The sequence below is a fragment of the Hydra vulgaris genome, chromosome 06, assembly GCF_038396675.1.
Source record: "Hydra vulgaris chromosome 06, alternate assembly HydraT2T_AEP".
NCBI lineage: Eukaryota > Metazoa > Cnidaria > Hydrozoa > Anthoathecata > Hydridae > Hydra > Hydra vulgaris.
In genome coordinates this window covers 42,577,501-42,597,786 of record NC_088925.1, presented here as the reverse complement: position 1 = coordinate 42,597,786, position 20,286 = coordinate 42,577,501, and the positions used below count along the sequence as shown (strand labels likewise).

At 24.3% G+C, this 20,286-nt stretch overlaps 1 protein-coding gene across 4 annotated transcripts in view; it reads left to right on the top strand.

Annotated features, from left to right (window-relative positions):
* LOC100200164 (triple functional domain protein) overlaps positions 1–20,286 on the top strand; it is a 59,416-nt gene that overhangs the window by 6,289 nt on the left and 32,841 nt on the right. For all 4 annotated transcript variants that reach the window (XM_065800182.1, XM_065800181.1, XM_065800184.1 and 1 more), the window contains 8 exons: positions 5,287–5,355; positions 5,873–5,987; positions 9,111–9,204; positions 13,259–13,363; positions 15,598–15,711; positions 16,857–17,126; positions 17,201–17,323; positions 17,473–17,595. In XM_065800182.1, coding sequence (XP_065656254.1) covers positions 5,287–5,355; positions 5,873–5,987; positions 9,111–9,204; positions 13,259–13,363; positions 15,598–15,711; positions 16,857–17,126; positions 17,201–17,323; positions 17,473–17,595 — 1,013 coding nt within the window. The remainder of the gene's footprint in view (positions 1–5,286; positions 5,356–5,872; positions 5,988–9,110; positions 9,205–13,258; positions 13,364–15,597; positions 15,712–16,856; positions 17,127–17,200; positions 17,324–17,472; positions 17,596–20,286) is intronic.

The window sequence follows — 20,286 nt, the reverse complement described above, 5'->3', positions numbered from 1 at the left end:
CTTTATCCAAATTAGTTTAAACTTTTAAATATATACATACATATAAAATGAAAAAAAAACTTTTAAAATTTTTTAAAAATGTTTTATTGTTTCTCCAGCAATTATCAGCTATTGAATACAATTCAAACTGTAAAAATCATTTAAAAAATCAAAGCTACATTAGTAGGAGTTCTAACATTGCAAAGCAAAACAAATCAAAAAGACCATAAAGTTGTTATTCCCTAATGTTGAATAAAGAAAACAAGAATCTCTTCTAATACCAGCACTTCGATATAATTTTTTTTTTTTTTTAATTTTGCCAATTTTGTTGTATGTCAAAAAACTTTTTATGTGTATTATTGCTAAGAATTATTAAAAAGGAAAATAATTTTACAATTTTTAAATGTTTAAATGGTTATAATTAAAGATAAGGGTTCAGGATTAACACAAAACTTGTTTAAAAGTAAATGAATTTAATCAAGTACCATTTTCTAGAGAAAAACAAATAGATCTTGTTAGAATATTTTAATCAATTTGATAGTTTAATATTAAATTCTGCTAATTAAGTTAATTAAGCAACAAACAAAAATTTAAAATTATGGTAAAAATATGATGTTAAAAAATAATGAAAACATTTAAAAATTAAATAAAAAATAAAATCAGCTAAATAGAAGAATAAATAAATGTTTTAAAAGAAGAAAAGAAAAAGAAATATCTGAAAAAATAATTAAAAAAGTATTGAAAATAGACATTAAAAACAAAAGTTAATGAATAAAATGAATAAAAAGAATGTAAAAGAAAGAAAAAAATTTAAACATTGAAAAAAGGTCAGCAAACCAAGATTTTTTCATATATTTCTATAGTTTTCTTTCATATATTTCTTAAGATTCTTTATTTACAATTTATTTTTTAGTTATCCTGTTATGCGGTGTTGTAGTAATGATTTTTTTTTTTAGTTTTATTAACTATTTTTTATTTAACTACAATTAATATATTTACTAAATCTTCATAATTTTTTGTCAGTTTATTACTGATGTTTCGTCAGTTTATTACTGTTTGTAACTAACTTTGTGTGTATAAACGATTGTTGTATGGAAAGTTATACCGATTTATTTAAATTATTAAAGTTACTATATTATTATTACTATTGTTAAAATAACATGTTATTATTACTATTATTATTATTTATTGTTATTATTGATAATGATATAAATATTATTTTTATTATTATTAATGTTACTATTTTAATCATTGTCATTAGGTGTTTACTTTTAGATGTTGTTTAGGTGTTTACTTAATAGTTTATACTATTTGTAAACAACTTTGAAATGTAAAACCAAATACTTCAGAAATATGTTTATTGATTGATCAATTATATGCATAAAACCTGAAGTTTAAAATTGTATATGAAATTGTACTTTTTTAAAAAGAATTTTTTTTTCTATAGAGTATCAAAGATTTTTTTTACTGATATCAGTAATTATAAATTAGGCTGGTGCAATTGAGGAGAGATCTTTTTTTTTAACTTTATTACAACCTTTTCTATTCTATTGACCAAAATGTGAACCATGACAAGCAATGTTGTTGTGGAAAAACAAGTTGAGTAAGCAAGTTTTAATTTTGTCCCAGCCAAAATTTAAGGATTTAAACAGTTCTTTCTAAACTAAAGGTGTTTTAAATTTGTAAATTTGACAAAGTCATTGCTTTAGAATGTCAAGAAATTTTCTGATAAAATTTGAATACTATCAATGATTTTTCTATTTAGAAATGATTTTTCTATAAAAGATATAGCGTTTTCAAAAATAGCTTTTTACAAAAGAATTGATTCTAAAAAAAAAAAAAAGTAATTAGTGATAGCAATGGTTATATGGACCTTGGTGAGTTATCAGTTGATAAAAGTGAACTTAATACAGACTTGGAATATGAAGAGAAAGATATACAAATTGTTGCATATTCTTAATTAGCTACATCTGATAGTTTTTACAACAGACACTTTATTTCACCAGACTTTTATTTCTTTAAGTATCTCTGGCTTTTACAATGGATATCGATAAAGGCAAAAGTAAGGAAGAAGAACGTAGTAGTGAGGAAACAAACTACGAGACCTCTGATCAATTGATTGATTCCACCTGAGGGCATAATATAGCAGAGAGAGGTACACATTTGCAGTGGTATCTTACAAAACTAATGGTAAAAGTTAAACTTTTGGATCTACTAAACTAAGTAGACAAAAAGAAAAAGTATTTATACTAGAGGTGGTAAAAGAAAGCCACATTGAATGTAATGGTCAATCAGGTCAACAGAGAAGTTGCAATCAACTTCAAAACATGTTAAATTGGATAATTTTGTTTCACATTTACTATTATTTGAAGTAGAGGCACTCAGAGTAAGGATAGTGCATGAAAATCTTCTCTAGATTTAGTTGAACTATATATATATTATTGTTTTACAAATGAAAAGGTTGTTTTACCACTTCAATATTCCCAAAAATTATGACATCTGTCATGATTTTTGAATGTCTTTTTACAAATAATTTTTAAGTGAGTAAATGATGAAAACCATTACATTGCATTATATCTAATAAATGGAGGTGGGGGGTCGGGTGGGGGTGGTGAAACTTTTTATGTTACAATCTAAGTATATTTTATAAAAAATTTCAGTTCATAAATCCAAACTAATATTTTTTACAAAACACACATAAAACTATTTAATTCTAGCATGGCTTGCAGTCAAATGCCCATTTTCTAACAGCTGTTTTATAATAATTAAATAGGATATACGCTGATATAAGTTTTATACTTCAGTAAGAAATAAACCAAAAGCTCGTTTTCGACAAATCAAGGTTTACTTGGTTGGCGATTTTTAAAGCCTGTTTACACTGATAGTTTTTGTTTTTATTAGTAACTGAAATAATAATTTTTTAACTTTCAAGTTAAAAAATTATTATTTTTTAACTTGAAAGTTCAAAAAAACAAAAAATCAATGAAACATTTTCCAATTTTCATTGATTTTTTGTTGTTGTTGTTGATAACAGGTAAAAATTGATAAAGGAGGGGGGGTCTCAATAAGCTTGGGGGTGGGTGGAAAAATATTCCAAAAATTAATTGATGTCCCCCCCCCCCCCTCTTTTTTAAAGACTCGAGAGTAAAGAAATTGCTGTGTTTACATTTGAAAAAGAAGCTGGTTTCTATTGCTCCACATAATGTGGAGTAATAGAATCCAGCTTCTTTTTAATAAATTCTATAATGGTTCATGTATTATTGCTTGTAATTATTGTGCAGTCAAAATTAAGTTCAAAAATAAACAGAGAGTTGTGTATATATTTTCAACTTGCTATTTAGTTAAAATGATTGACACTGATAAAACCAATACAAATAGTAATTCTACAATATACAAACTATCAGTAGTACTCTTATATAATAGTCACAAATAAGAGGTTGACCAACAGTTACATAGTTTCTGCACATTATGTAAAACATATAACTTCAACTTTAGTAATATTCAATCCAGCTACAGCACCCAACCTAATACTTGACGAAACAGTGTCTAGTCTTACCTGCAGACAATTTATATCACTTAAAGTAAATACATCAGATGCAGCAGTTTAAAGAGTTGTTAGTCAATTTTGTCCACCTGAACCAGTGTTTTGCCCAGAAACTTGTTTAAAAGCTTACAACACTAGAGTAGATTTTTCATTATAGTTTTTTTTGTTTGCATGTACGGGCTTAATCTTTTATCTAACAATTAATTTTTGTTTACATAATACAAACTTTCAAACTTAAATTATGGTGTTCAAGATTATTTCAAAGCATGGAACTTTTTTAACTTTTATATGTTGATGCTGGTAAGGATGTTTTAAAAAAATATTAAAAAATTAACAGATTATTTGATATTTTTATTAGTAGATGAATTGACAGTCCATGTGAAAGGAGTTATTATTTTTTTAAAATTAAATCAAAATTATGGATGGAAATCAAATTTTATTCTAAAATGGTATGGCATATGAATTGGTTTTTAAATTTAAAATCTTCTCAATTGTTGTGTAAATAGCTAAAATTCTGCTTAGAAAAAATTAAAGAATTTCCAAATTTTTCATATTTGTTCTATAGTGTGTATAATAATGCCTTAAAAGGCTTTTCTTGGAAATTGTCAGAAACATTGGTCCTGATTTTTAATGACTATAAAAGTCTATATAAAGTCTTTTATGCTATTGGATATAAAATAAATGTTGGTAATAAATATTGGTAATATGTTTAATGACAAAAACAAGTCCTAAAAAAAAAATTACAATCAAAAGTTTAAAAAGAGTCAAATACTCCATATTTTTAAAAGAACTTTCAAAGATCTGTTTATTTGTCTTATCAAGTTTGGAAGCTCCTAAACAATTAAACTCCTGAGTAAAAATACTGGATCCAAGTAAAAATAAAAGATATCTGACCCTCTGACTCCTTTATCAGGACTTCTTGTCTTTGTTAATATTTAAGTTAATATGTTAATATTTCACAATTAAAAAAAAAAAAGAAACTTTTTTTGTATCTATCAATTAAAGTATTAAAATAATATTTTTAATATCATTTAATTTATTATATAGTTTAGTGGTGTATTATCTAACGAAAATTTTTGTGGTTTACACTGATATACTTTATGATTTACAATAATAAGTTTCATTATATGAGAATGTTGTGTTATTATTAAAAATGATTTTTTCTTGATGCATTAATAAATGACACAAGCTTTAACATGCATTTGCAATAAGTAGGATATATAAGCTATTCCTGAATCCATAAATAAATCCTTAAACAAGCCAAAATCTGAAAAACTCAAAAGTATCAAGAGTTGTAATACCAGTTAACTAGTATTACAATTTTACTACATTATAATGTGATATATATATATATATATATATATATATATGTATGTATGTATGTATGTATGTATGTATGTATGTATGTATGTATGTATGTATGTATGTATGTATGTATGTATGTATGTATGTATGTATGTATGTATGTATGAATGTATGTATGAATGCATGTATGTATGTGTATATATATATATATATATATATATATATATATATATATATATATATATATATATATATATATATATATATTATTGCTCTGTTCTTTAAAATGTATAAGCATATATGCTCTTTCAAAAACATATATGTATATATATATATATATATATATATATATATATATACTTTTTTTGTTTGCTTTGAAATTATACTTACAGTTAAATATATAATACTGTAGCATTACAATATTGTATGTTTTAGTGATAAAAGTATTTTTTGTTAAGGTGAGCATCCATTGGTTTATCGTGCAAATGATGTTCAAGATTTACTTGGTAACCTAGCTCAAATTACTGGTACTAGACGTTTTTTGAATTTTTTTATTTGAACGTACACTCTAAAAAAAAAGGTAGATATTTCTACCTTAAAGTAGGATATGTGATATACCCTTAATAAGTTATAATTTTCTACCATATAAGATAGAAAATTATACCTTTAAGTTAGAAAATTGTATGACAAATCATTATTTTTTATATAGTTTTACATTTAAAGGTAGAAAGTTGTACCTTACTAAGTGTATATCACATATCCTACCCTAAGGTAGTAATTTCTTCCTTTTTTTTTAGAGTGTATATCATTTTTTTGGTATAACAATGGTTAAAATTAGGTTTATATCAGATTTTACTTGTTAATTTAAAAGTACAAGTAAATTTAAAATAAACATATTTACATTCTGATGAGATTTATTTCTTGATAGTTTTTTTAAATATTTTTTAATTTTAAAAGGGTTTCTAAATTTTAATTGCATTAATAGATATTTGATTTATATTTTTTAAATTGCATTACAATTTTTTGATGGTTCTCCTTTTTTAGGCGGTTATGATAGAAAAGGTTTTCTATTTCTGACCATATTAAAAAATGCTTGTCAGGAAGAAGCTAAAATAGAAGATGTTAAGAAAGTTATTTTGTATCTTGCTTCAACTAGAAGGTTATTCTTTTTATAGAGTTATATATTAAAATTGTAAAGAAAAAAAAAATTTTTTTGTGATTATTAGTAAACTAGTATCTAAATTCATATTCATCAACAAATTTCAAGTTTTATGTAATAATCTCTTAGTGTTCAGTTTTTATGACCCTGCAATGTTTACAGCCCCCTCAAATTGAGGGGGTTAAAACTTTATATGGTCATAGTTTTTAAAAAATAAGAGATTATTGCATGAAATTTGAAATTTGTTGAATAATATAAATTTAGATAAAAATAGTAAAGAAAATATTTTATAAACTCGTTGCTCCCACGTTAAGGGCTGGGTGGGCCCAAAAATTAGGTTTTTTTTTTCTAATCTCCAATCCCCCAATTCTTTGCAAAACATTTTTTTTTGATATATACATAAACATACAAAAGTTTTGAGTTTCAATAATGCCTGTAAGTGTCAAAACTCAAACATCTAAAAATCCAGTGTACGCCACTGATATATAAATATATATATATATATATATAAATATATATATATATATATAAATATATATATATATATATATATATATATATATATACGTATATATATATATATATATATACGTATATATATATATATATATATATATATACGTATATATATATATATATATATACGTATATATATATATATATATATATATATATACGTATATATATATATATATATATACGTATATATATATATATATATATATATATATATATATATACACACACACACACACACACACACACACACACACACACACACACACACAGTAGTAAGTGACTAGGGCCCCAGCTAAAAATGAGACTTTTTGCAAACCATGCCTTATTCATCCACGTTTAAAGTAATTTTTTAGACAAACTGACCATGGCAGTTCGCATCATTTAACTTATAAAGCATTTCAATAATTCGTGGCAAAAAGCTAAACTTATCTTCTAACGAAATATCAAGTTTAATTAAATAAACTAGAAAATTTGATAGTTAAAAAAAAGTAAATATATTAAAAAAAAATTTTTTATAAAATTTTTCTATTACTTTTGTATTCTTTTTTTAGAGTCATTGTTAAAAAAACATTATTTTTTATAACAATTTTAACAACAATTGAAAGTTTTGATATGCAATTTATTCACAATTTTTGTCAGTCCATATAATTAAGAAACTACTTTGCTAAGTACGCTAGAACTATGAGAAATTTTGTTAATTTTTTTTCTTATGTTGATTTGTTTTGTATGTCTTTTTTGCTAAATGTGGCGTTTTTTTCTCAATATTTATATAATAGGAAAAAAAAATTGTTATTTATTTGTAAAATATTTTATTTGGTTAATAAATTTTGTAATGACAGAATATATTAAATAAAAGAATAACAAGGTTTCTTTAACAAATGTATTTACCACATTTGATGCATGTCTGAAATTGTTTCTTTTATATTACCTAATTTTCTATGTTAATACGAATTACTTGAGATATTGAGCATAAAAATTGCTATGTTTAAAAAAATGTATTTTAAAACTTAAAAAAAATTTTAAATAGGCTCCTAAGCATTTCGTTAAAAAAGTTCAGTAAATAAAGCCCACAAGCTTTTGGGGCATTGTCAATAACAATAGTTCATCAGAAAATAAACTATCAGGTTTAAATGCGCAATTTGGATAATCCTACGAGTGCAGACTATGTCAATGGGGGTATTGAAAACAACCAAATATTTTATGTTTAAATATTTAGTTTTAATGACTTTTTTTTTTACATTAAAAACTTGTTTAAAAAATACTTAATTTTTTTTACAAATAAATAGCAATTAGTTTTCTTGCTTTCTTGTGCATTGATAAAATCAGTAAAGTTTAGCAAAAACATTTGAAAAAAAAATTTAAAATTTTTCCATGTTTCTAGTGCAAATTATAAAGTATTTCCTTAAAACTGACTGAAAAAAGTTGCGAAAAAATTGTATATCAAAAAATATTTCTATTTTTGTTATATTTTTATCTACTTTTTTCCTCAATGGTAGTGGACAATAACAAATGCCCTAAAAATAATAAAACAAAAACAGTATAATATTAAGGTATATTATATTTTTGACAACAATTTTCTTTTTTTAATATTCAATTTTTTTAGCTTATTTTATTTAGATTTTCTATATCGTATAGTATTTAAAAAGAATAAATATATCGTATAGTTTATTTGGTTCTTTTTTTTGAGTATTGCTGTTTTATTTTCTCTAGTTTCTTATATAGCTTTATTTTGCAGAAAAGTTTATATATAGTTTTATATATAAAAATGTGGTCATGTTGTCTAAAAAAATTTCTTTAAGCGTGGACAAACAAGGCGTGCAACGCTTGCTAGGAAGGCTTGTTATATATATATATGTATATATATATATATATATATATATATATATATATATATATATATATATATATATATATATATATATATATATATATATACTGATATAATGTATAAATATATAAACAAGATTTTCGGAAAATATAAGCACTCTTTAATGTGTTCTATACGATAAAAAAGCACTGGTTTTAAAAATTAAGTGTGTCATGTTGGGTCTCTAATGAAGTGAAATTATATAAATATTTCAAAATCATAATTATATTGATAATTATTAAAAAAATATTTAAAAATAATTAATAAAAATTTTTTCACTTTTTTTTTAGTTAATAAACTAAAAGGTAAAAGTTAAGCAAAGAAAATGCTCTAGATTGTTTATATTAAAGAAAAACATAAATAAGGAAGACTTAAGTCTGATAATGATGATGACGATGATGATGATGATGATGATGATGATGATGATGATGATGATGATGATGATGATGATGATGATGATGATGATGATGATGATGATGATGATGATGATGATGATTTTGGTAATCATGTTGATCATAATGATGTTTATATATGCATATATATACAAAATATAACATGAATTTTGAATTAAAAAAATATACTTTAGGATGTATAAATTTTTATGCAGCCCTGGTCACAAATCCGGTCCCAGCTATATTTTTTCCAAACCTGGCCCTGGTCAAATTTCCTAATTTATACAAGATTTATCTTATGGCTTATATTTTGAAACTCATTTTTTTTATTTTTTTAAATTATAGCTCTGAAGAAAAGCAAAAGGGATTTAGTTTTTTAGTGTGTCTTAAACCTACACAACCGTTTGGAAACGTTAAACCAATAACTAAATTATTACAGGTACTTTTTATGTTTGAAAAATTTAAGAAAATTATTTTTATATTTCAAGAAAAAGTTAACAAAATACCAAGATAATTTGCAAAGATTTCAACCATTCATAAACATATGATTATTTGTTTTTATGAATATCAATGGTTAAAAAACAATACTAAATTGTGGCATCTTGTCATTCTACTGTTAAGGAGCAATGTGCTTTAGTTAAAATTAATAAAAAATTGAAATTTAATTGTCGTAATTATTTTATGAAAGTTTAAAATTCACAAGTTATTTGTTGCTACTTCAATTTATTTTTTTAAATTAAATAAGGTTATGACCAATCTATCTGCAAATTATACAATTAAGCAAAACTTCTTATCAATCATATGGCTTATGCATGTCATAAACTTACTTAAGTCAATCAAAAATCTCAGGCTTGAAAATAAAAAGTTGAACATTTTTTTTTAAGTTTTTTAAGCCTAAGGTTTTGCTAAGTGCTTAGGCTAAGTTTTTTAAGCCTTTCTGAGGTGAACTTTTTGAATAATCAAGTCTTTTTATTATAAAAAAATACAAAATTGTTTATATTTATAGTTTTTAAATCTTTATGTATGTTGAATGGAATTTATATTGTATAATTTTATTATGTAATAAATATGAATTGGAAATTTATTCTCGTTAATTTTTCAAGATTAATTTTATTATTTTTTTATTCATTAATTTTATTTTATTTTTCTATTTAAGTTTTGCTAAGCAACAATGACTGGAAAAAATGTATTTTGTGAATTTTAAGAAATTTTTGATATAATGAAGGTGTTTATATCTATGAGAATTGTCATTTTAACCAGATTTGTTACTCTCTCTAAAACTCCATTAGTTTTCATGACAACTTGCAAACTCCATTAGTTTTCTAGGTTAAATCCTTTAAGATCTCCTAAAAAAGTCTTAGTTTATTAGAAATGTTAACTACCTCACTGAATATTTAAATGTTTTTAAAAAGTTCAAAATAATTAGTTAATAAATTCAATTTATTATTTAACTATAAGCTGTAATTTTTTTTAAAATTATGAAAATTAGATCTTGCACCATTATTTTCAGATATGTTTCCAGATAGCAGCATATTCAAGTCATTTTTTTGTGGTAAAACTAAATATAGAAACATAATAGTATTTGATTTAGCTTCCTATTTTCACCAATGAATGCTAAGTGGAATCTTCTAAGTTTATTAGGTATAAGTTTATTTTCTGAATATATTAGTTCGAAGCTGAGCTTTAATATAAAGCTTTATCTCTCATAGAGCTGTTGATACTTCTAATCAGTCTACAAATTTTTTCTCAACAATTATGTATCTCACATAGAATTAAAATAAAAAAGTACATAAAAATATATTTATTACATTTACAAAAAATAGTTCAATTCAGAGGTGTTCTAATGCACTACCAAACCAATTTTAGACTGAAACAGAGTTTATTATTCATTTAGATAAAAACAGTGTAGTCTGTTATTCAAACCCTAATCCAAGCTTTGAATGTTTGATGACTCATACTTGAGACTGAAATGGTGCGAGTATAAATGAGAATTCCTAGAGTTTAATTATTTTTTATTTCTAAATTTTGTATCTGTAAGACACAGTTTTAAGATTTCTTTTATTTTCTTTTTATCAGTTTTTTAAGTTATCACAAGAATGAATCAAGTTAGTATTTTTCATTTTTTGAATTAGAAATTTTAAAAATGATACTGATTTTATCATCATTTAAATATGATATTGAATTGCAAACCTGTATTTGTTCATTTCTGCACTTGCAATGGTTTAACAATTTTTCAAATTAATATTATTTCAAAAATGTTTTGACTTTTTTTCTTTTTTTGCTTATGCTCCATGTCATCATCTTTCCAGTACTGCTTTTTCTTTTTTCTTCTCAAAACGCCTTTACATGCTGACATCTAATCATATATATTTTTGTACTTAAATGGTGCATCTGACTGATATCCTGGTAAATAATAAGGGTTTTTATGCGTATCTTAAAGTGTGTCTATATGTGTGTATATATATAAAATATATATTAATTATATAAATATGCATTGTAATCAAGTTATTAACTGTGTTTGGTGCATAATAAATGTAGGAAGTAAAAAGAAATGTAAAAAAAAATTATCCTGTTTATGAAGTAACCCATTTTTTCAGAAAATTTTTAGTATTTCTAATAGGAACGGGGGTGGGGGGGGGGGGGAGAGATTTTATTGTTATTATGATTATATTGTTCTTACACAAATAAATTTTTTCTAAAATTTTTTCAAACTTACACTTTTTTTCACTCAAAAATGTCAAGGGAAGTGGTGTAGACCACACTTGTCCCACCCTTGATCTTTGACTATATATGTTTTAAAATACTAAGTAATACTAAATTGTTGTCTCTTTAAATTATCACTAAAATGCTTGAGTTAAATGTTTTATATTTTGTGAAAATAATATAAAACATTCAATTCAAAAAAAATTAGGAATAATAATTATGAATGTGTTAATTGAGCAATTGTTAAATGAATACATTTTTAAATTTAATGTTTTGTATTATTTTTACAAAATATAAAACATTTAATTTAAAAACTTTTTAATGTCAAACTTCATAAAAGCTCCTAATATTTACTATGTCCTCCTCTTGGCTCAATCCCAGCCAATATTCGCCGGGGAATAGATTCATACAAATTAATTATAAAATCCTGGGGTATGTTGTGCCATTCTCTTTGAAGTACTTCAAAACATTCTTCAGCATTTCGGGGAGCATGTTCGACCTTCTTTCTGTCCAGGTAATCCCAAATATGCTCAATTATATTCAAAGTTGGACTCTGGGGCGGCCAGGTCATCAATTCCAGTACTCCTTCCTCTGCCATTTCATTTAAATAAATTTTTGCCACTCGGAAACAATATTTTGGGTTATTGTCATGCTGCAGAATAAAATTATGACCTTTTAGTCTCATTCCGGATGATACAGCATGGTGCCTTAGTATATCCACATAACGTTCCCTGGTGAGTCCCCCCCCTTTTTTTTGATCAAATCACCTACTCCAGATGAAGATAAACTGCCCCAAACTTGTAAAGAGCCTCTTCTGTGTTTAATAGTAGGGTTTAAACACTTGGGCTGATACGCTTCTTCAATTCTTCTTCAAACATATTCGCGTCCTTTCGTTCAAAAAATTTTAAATTTGGACTCATCGGTGTACAGAACCGGAATAAACATTTCCTGGGCCCAATCTTGTGTTGTTTTGCATATTTAAGTTGTTTTTCTTTATTGCCACACTGTAATAATGGTTTTCGAATTGCAACACATCCTCTTAATCCTAATTTAAGTAGGTGCCGTCGAATAAAAGAAGATTTGTTTATTTATTCAAAATAATATATTCTTTCAACTTTTCTTTATTATTATTAAACTTAAGTACGCTTTAAAAAAATTACATAGGAAAAAAATTGTAAATATGTCTAATTATACAAGTGGTCTAAAACTTATTCACAGTACTGTATATATATATATATATATATATATATATATATATATATATATATATATATATATATATATATATATATATATATATACACACACACAACACACATATATTATGTGTGTATGTGTGTGTGTGTGTATATAAATGTGTATATATATATATATATATATATATATATATATATATATATATATATATATATATATATATATATATATACACACACACACACACACACACATAATATATATAATTTATATTTATAAAAGCTTATTGTTGTTAATGTGATCATGTTTTTCATATCATTTCAGCTTATCATAGTTTTCATATTTTAAAAATATTTACTAAAAATCAATCTCAAAAAAATGTTCATTGAAAAAGAAAAAAGATTTAATAAAAATTATTTACATTTTTATATTCACATTGATGCTTTATTTAATTCAGCTTTAACAGGTTTAGTTTATTTTAAAAACTATAAAATGTTGAAGAAATTTATAGCAATAAATTTATTCATAGCAATAGTTTTACTATTTTTAATTTTCTTATTTACACTTTTAAAAATAATATTGTTTTATTTTAGGATGGTTTTCCGTTTAAAATATTTGCTGTGTACATAATTAAACCTGAAAAGTACAGAGAAAAAATATTATCGAGTTCCATGGCAAGTTCAAAGTACAGATTTGAGGTTTGTCTTATTTAGATTAACATTGAAAGTTTTATTTTTAAATAATTTGCTTTATTTTGTCCACTAATTAGTCCTGATTCTCAAATGTTTATTTTAAATAAACTTCACTTATAATATTAACTCCAACTTTTTAGAATGTAAACAAGAATATTCCATATATCAAATCACATGAATTTTTATAATTTAAAAAATCTTTGTAGCTTTAAATGATTTAAAGTGATCTCTGTGAATGTTGGAGCTTGCAATTGCAAATGAATTTTAAATCAAATAAAGTTTGGTTGATTGTTTTTTGTAATAATTTTAATATAAATGAAAAAATACTTGTCTTCTACTTAATGTTTTTTTTCTATCTTATACTATTGACCTCTTTTATATACTTATATTAAACTCATGCAAAATTAACATCAGCTATTGCTCTAATTTCTTATCTTTAATCTTGTGATTTATTACTCCTATAATTTATAAATAAAATTTATTCCTATTTATATTATTTTTTGATTTATTCTTATATTAGGCACTGCTGTCATATCACTAGATCTGTTATGTAAATATCAAAGGATTATCACTAACCATTGTTTTTGTTATATAATTTATATAATTTTTGAACAGAAATGCATACAGTTGTTTTGAAATTTTTAATCAAAAAGTTTGTTAGAACTATTATGTTAGAACTAGATTTTGAGAACTATTTTTTTTATTATTAGCTGATCCAAATCAAGAATAGACAGTTTAACTTATTAAACACTATTTAATGTGGGATTGTCATCGTTAAATGTTTTTAACACTTTATTTATAAATTTGGTTGATTTTTACTAAGTTTTAAAATATCTTGTAATTCAGTACTTGTTGATAAAAAAAACTAAAAAATAAACTTAATAGAAAAACTTAAAAAAAATAAAGTTAATTGGCATATGACTTAATCATAAATATAAAATAGCTGAATAGAAAAACTTAAAAAAAATGAAGTTAATTGACATGACTTAATCATAAATATAAATTAGCTGAATAGAAAAACTTAAAAAAAATAAAGTTAATTGGCATATGACTTAATCATAAATATAAAATAGCTGAATAGAAAAACTTAAAAAAAATAAAGTTAATTGGCATATGACTTAATCATAAATATAATGGAGCTGAATAGAAAAACTTAAAAAAAATAAAGTTAATTGGCATATGACTTAATCATAAATATAAAATAGCTGAATAGAAAAACTTAAAAAAAATAAAGTTAATTGGCATATGACTTAATCATAAATATAAAATAGCTGAATAGAAAAACTTAAAAAAAATAAAGTTAATTGGCATATGACTTAATCATAAATATAAAATAGCTGAGCATAGAAAAGAATAAGCAGAATAGCTGGAGAGAAAATATATTTAACATTTTTTAATTTTTTTTTTTTGTTTTTGTCTGGGTATAATTTTTAAATATTTATTATGGCAATAAACAAATCATTAAGCTTTGTTCCTTGGAGATAATAAAAATAAACATAAGTGATAATGTGAAACATGATTTGCATATTACAAATTATTAAAGATGTTTTGCATATCACAATTTAAAAATGTTTTGATGAATTATATATTGTTTAATTGTACCGTACTATATTTTATACATAATATTTTGTGATTAATTTTTCAAATTTTTTTTTTTGCAAAAGTTACTAGTACTTAAAATACTAATAATAAGTTATAAAAGATTTTAATTTTGCCTAAAGTTAAGTAATAAATCATTTAATATGTGGTAGTAGTGTAGTGGTAGAGCGCTTGCCTCGTAAGCAAGAAGTTCTGAGTTTAATTCCCACCGCATCCCTGGTAATACTGCGCTTAACTTGCTTCTCTGCGCAGCGGCCTTGTTCGTTAAGGTTAGTGTTTTGGCATTATAGAGTTGAGATAGGGTTGTAACCATAATTATAGTAACTTCCTCGACTGTAGTGACCTTTTCAGCAATGGGGAGGTTAATTAACATTATAAAAAAAATCAATAAACCTTCAGGAGGATGAGGGTACATTCTCCTGAAGGTTCTTTTTATCCCCCTTATGATTTATTGTTATCCTCCTGAAGGTTTATCTTTATCCTTCTGAAGATTAATTTTTATCTTCCTGAATGTTTATAGTATTGATTTTTTAATATATAAATGTATACAAAAGAACTGTAAAGCTATAAAAGAATGTAAATTTTGAATAATTATTTTCACTTGAATATAAATATGATAAAAAGAATATTTTTTTATTTAGATAAATGTTGTTTCTAAAGAGAATGTCTTTACTTTTATTGCACCTGAAGAGTTAACTGAAGATTTAGGTGGTACATATATATATCAGCATAATGATTGGCTTTCTATGAGATTGGTAATTCTTAAAATTTTAGGTTAAAGTAAAATTTAAGATTTAAAATAAAATACTTTGTCATGTGATGGATAGTTTTTATAATACTTTACTTGCCCAATTCGCTCCTAAATTCAAATAGCCCCACTCTACCCTAAGTCAAAATGTTAGCTACTCTGGATTTATAAACTTACAGAAGTTATTGCTTACTTTTTCAAATTATATTTATTTTTTTAATTACATAAATATACTATTACTATTATTTTATCATCAATAAATTGACACATCCTCAATGAGGAGGTAAGGTATGGCCATATATAATTTGATAATTTCCTCATCAAACAATTTGTGGAAATCAATTCATTATGAAGTATATTGTGATATTGCTGTTTTAGTTTCTAGTTTAAATATAATTTGTAAGATTTAAGCAATATTTATTTTTTATATAATTTCATATAATGTATATGATATAATTTTTCATGTATTTTTCATATAAGTTTATTATTTTTTACAGAACTGTTATTCCTACCTACTCAAATCTTTTTATTTATTTATATAATAAACTTCCCACAACCATTAAACTTATTTGACTTGTTTGATTTGCTTAAGCAAAAACACATACTGTTGTTGTTACTTTTATTAGAAATTCAGTTCAACAAAGCATGGACATCATTGAAAAATATAAAGATAATAACAAATCAATTATATGAATCTAATAATGCAGAGTGTTATTAGATTCATATAATTGATTTGTTATTAACTTTATATTTTTCAATGATGTCTATGCTTTGTTTGTTTGAATTTGTTATTAAATTCATGTAATTATATTAGTTATATGAATGTAATATGAATGGACTGAATATCTAATAAAAGTAACAACAACAGTATGTGTTTTTGTTGAAGCTTTTTAAAGAAATGTTTTTCTCCTAAACCGAAGTTTTAAATTCTTTTAAAGTTTCCTCTCATATTTTTAGTTAAATCTTATTTTGTGCTTTTATTTCCCAGAACAATATAATACTGTATGTAGAGTATTATAATATCTTAGTATAGTATTATACTATATGTAGTATATTAAAATACTTCATTTGAAAATAAAAATGATATTGTCATTTTTTAATACTGCTATTATTCTCCTAATAAAAATAATTTAAGGGGTTTTTTTTATTCAGGCTTTTGAAAAATTTCTTTTTGAAACATATGCACTTTCATCGAAACTTGATGATATAAAGCGCAGTCTTCTCCAGGATGACTATGCCTTAACAGTAGACGGTGTTCGTGATCAGATACAACATCATCAATATGTGCGAAAATGGATTGAAAAAGCTCCTGTTGGCTTACTAGCTGAAGAAGGAAACAATGTTATTCAAGTTATAAAGAATTCATGCAAATGTCAAAATGAAAGCGAGATGAAAGATGAGTACAGAGATGCTGTAATTAAGGTTACTGATTATATACTGCATTAGTTTTATAAAGTTTTCTTTTTAAATTTCTAAGTGAAATATTCCTTTTTTAGGTGCATACAGTGTTAGGAGAACTAAAAGATAAAATAGTTTTGCTTAAAGATCTTTGGATCAATCGCAGAACTCAACTCGAACAAAGGTTTCAATTCAACCTTTTTAAACAAGATGCTGAAAAGGTTTTTTTTATTTATTTTTGAATATACTTTTTAAATTTTTTACTTTCCTATATTTTGTAGCTTTTTTTAATGTAAAATTTGTGTGATAAATTTTTTTTTTTTAATTTATGTTTAAACAGCTATGAAAAAGTTTTTGTTGAATATTTTAGATGCTTTCTTGGATAAATGAAAACAGAACAGAGTTTATGAGTAACTATACAGAAATTGGAGATAATACAGAATATGCAAAAGAACTTTGTGAAGAACACAAGCAATTTGAAGACAATTGTGTAGTATGTTCAAAAATTTTAACAGATCATTTATTTAAATACATCTTTGATATATTTCAAAAACACAACTAATGTTCAATTTTTATTTTTGTGTTTTCTTTATAAAAACAAATGTTTTAATGTTGTAATTTTGCTGTTTGCATAAGGCTGGCCCACTATTTTGTAGTTTGAGCACTTTAGCACAACAAACCTTCTAGTGAACATCTTATTCAATTTAAGTATTTTGTTGGAATTAAGTTGAGTATTGTATTGTTCAGATGATTAATGTCTTCCATTAATCATCTGAATGATATAATTTATTTTTGCCATTTATTTTTGTAATATTATTGGATCTTTAGCTTGAAGAACTGACCTAACACACATGTACTCAGAATCGACACACGTGTACTCAGAATCAACACACATGTTCTCAGAATCGACACATGTGTACTCAGAATTCTATTATGTTGTGCAAGGAACGTAAAGTTCTGGGCTTAATTCCAAATTCTTCTCATGCATATTGTAGCTTTGTCATGAGAAGACCATTTCTGTGTGTGTTATGCTAGATCTGTGCAAATTTTTGATTGATTTATATAGTTCATTTGAATCTATAAAGTTTATTTTGATTTCATTTTGATTGTTTTAATGATAACTAGTTGTATGATTTTGATTTAGTTTTGTCACTTTCTTTAGCACCTAAAACAATGTTGTTGTCATTATTATTGATGCAGGCTAGGTGCACTTCTTTGTTTAAGTTATATTTTGAAATGAATCCAGATTTTTCTCCCATTGCTACCCCTTTGTGTAATATGCAAGCAATTAGAAATTTACCAATTTTTAATCTGAATGGTTGTGTCACTTTATGCTAAGTCCTTTCATTTAAAAGATCATATCATCATATATATTGAAAAAATTTGAGTCAGTCTACATTCAAAAAGCTACTTTAAATATTTCCACATATTGAAAAAATTTATTTTCAATATTTCCACATACTTATTATTTGCAATTTCTTCCCTTTTCAAACTGTTTTCAATCAATTAATAATCTATTGTTATTTTTGGATATATCTCCTTTATCTACCATGCTGTATTAGGTATGGCTGCCGTTACCTTCAGACCAACATAATATTTTATAGTAGCCAATGCATTATTAAAGATATCTTGTAAGAAATTATAAACTTTTTTTTTACAATTTTTGGACTAGGTTTTTCAGGAAATTGCGTCATTTTCATCAGAGCTCTTTTTTTTTATGTTTACTTTGAACAAATACTTTTTAAGAATATGTTAAAAAAATTGCTAAAAATGGCTAAAAAACAGTATTTTGCTTAACTTTAAAAAAAAAAATCTTAATTTTGAATAAGATTATCGAAATAATAGTTATGTTATACTTTAAAATTTGATTGCCAGCATTATTTTTGTTTATTTAGTATATTCATTCATAACTTTCAAGTTTATTAAATTTTCTCTCAGATATACAGCTAAAGTAAGCATTATCTTTACTTTCAAGCAAATAGGGCTGCATAAAAACCTTTACTGTCAAAAAGATACTATTGCTTAAAACAATGAGATATCATATAATTACAACCCACCACATCAAATAATTTGTTAATAATGAATTTCTATCTTTTATGATTTATTCTTTACAAGCTGTACAGAGTTGTAATATTTGTACAGATGTAATCAATTTTTCTTGTTTTCTTTTTTTTCAGATGTTGAAATCTTAAAATATTAAAAAGAAAATTTTTTTTCTTTATAAAAAATTTATAAATTATTTTAATATAGAGTTAGTATTTTTTAATATAGAGTTAATATAGGTTTTATGAACTTGTTTAACACGTGATAACTAAAATCTGGAAAAAAGTTTTCTTAACTATAAAGATATGAAGGAATAATTTAATAAACTTGCAATCACACCTATTAAGTTACAAATTTAACTCTTTATATGTATTAATAAAAAAATTTTTGTTTAGTTATATTTAAAAATGAAAAAAAAAAAGACATGACAAGACATACAGTAGCGTGCTAAAGTAACCGGACAAGAGCATAAGTTGAGATAACTTTTGAATGAAAAGTCCAACTTCTTTCAAATTTTCACTGAAATGTCAAAAAATTGATTACAAATCTAAAAACAAATGAATTTTTACTAAATCTAAGCAATTTAATCAGTTCAATAGTAAGCAATTTAATCAGTTCAATCAGTAATCAATTTAAAAAGTTCATTTAATTAAAATATGCGCGTGCAAAAGTACAAAAAAAAACAAACTTGAATAAGATTTTTTTTATAACATTTTTTAAATTGAAAATGCTTTTTTTTAAAGTATTGCTTTACTACTTTGTCGGGAAGCCCTTAGCATTAATTACTGCTTGACAGTGACAAAGCATTGAATCCACAAGCTTCATAATCACAATAATTTTGATTTTTCCCATTCTTTTTTCAGAGTATTCAATAAATCATGTTTACTTGTTAGTTTTTGACCTGAAATTTGTCGATCAATGAGCTTACATAGACATTCAATAGAATTAAGGTCAGGACTTTGCTAAGGCTATTCGATTAATCGAATTTCATTGGTTTTAAAAAAGTTTTTCACAAGGGTTGAAGTGTGCTTTGGGTCATTGCCCTTCTAAAACATCCTTCCTCGAGGCACTTTGTCTTTAGCATGTAGTGGCATAACATTCTTAACTATATATTTGTACATATTTTTGTCCATTATGCCAT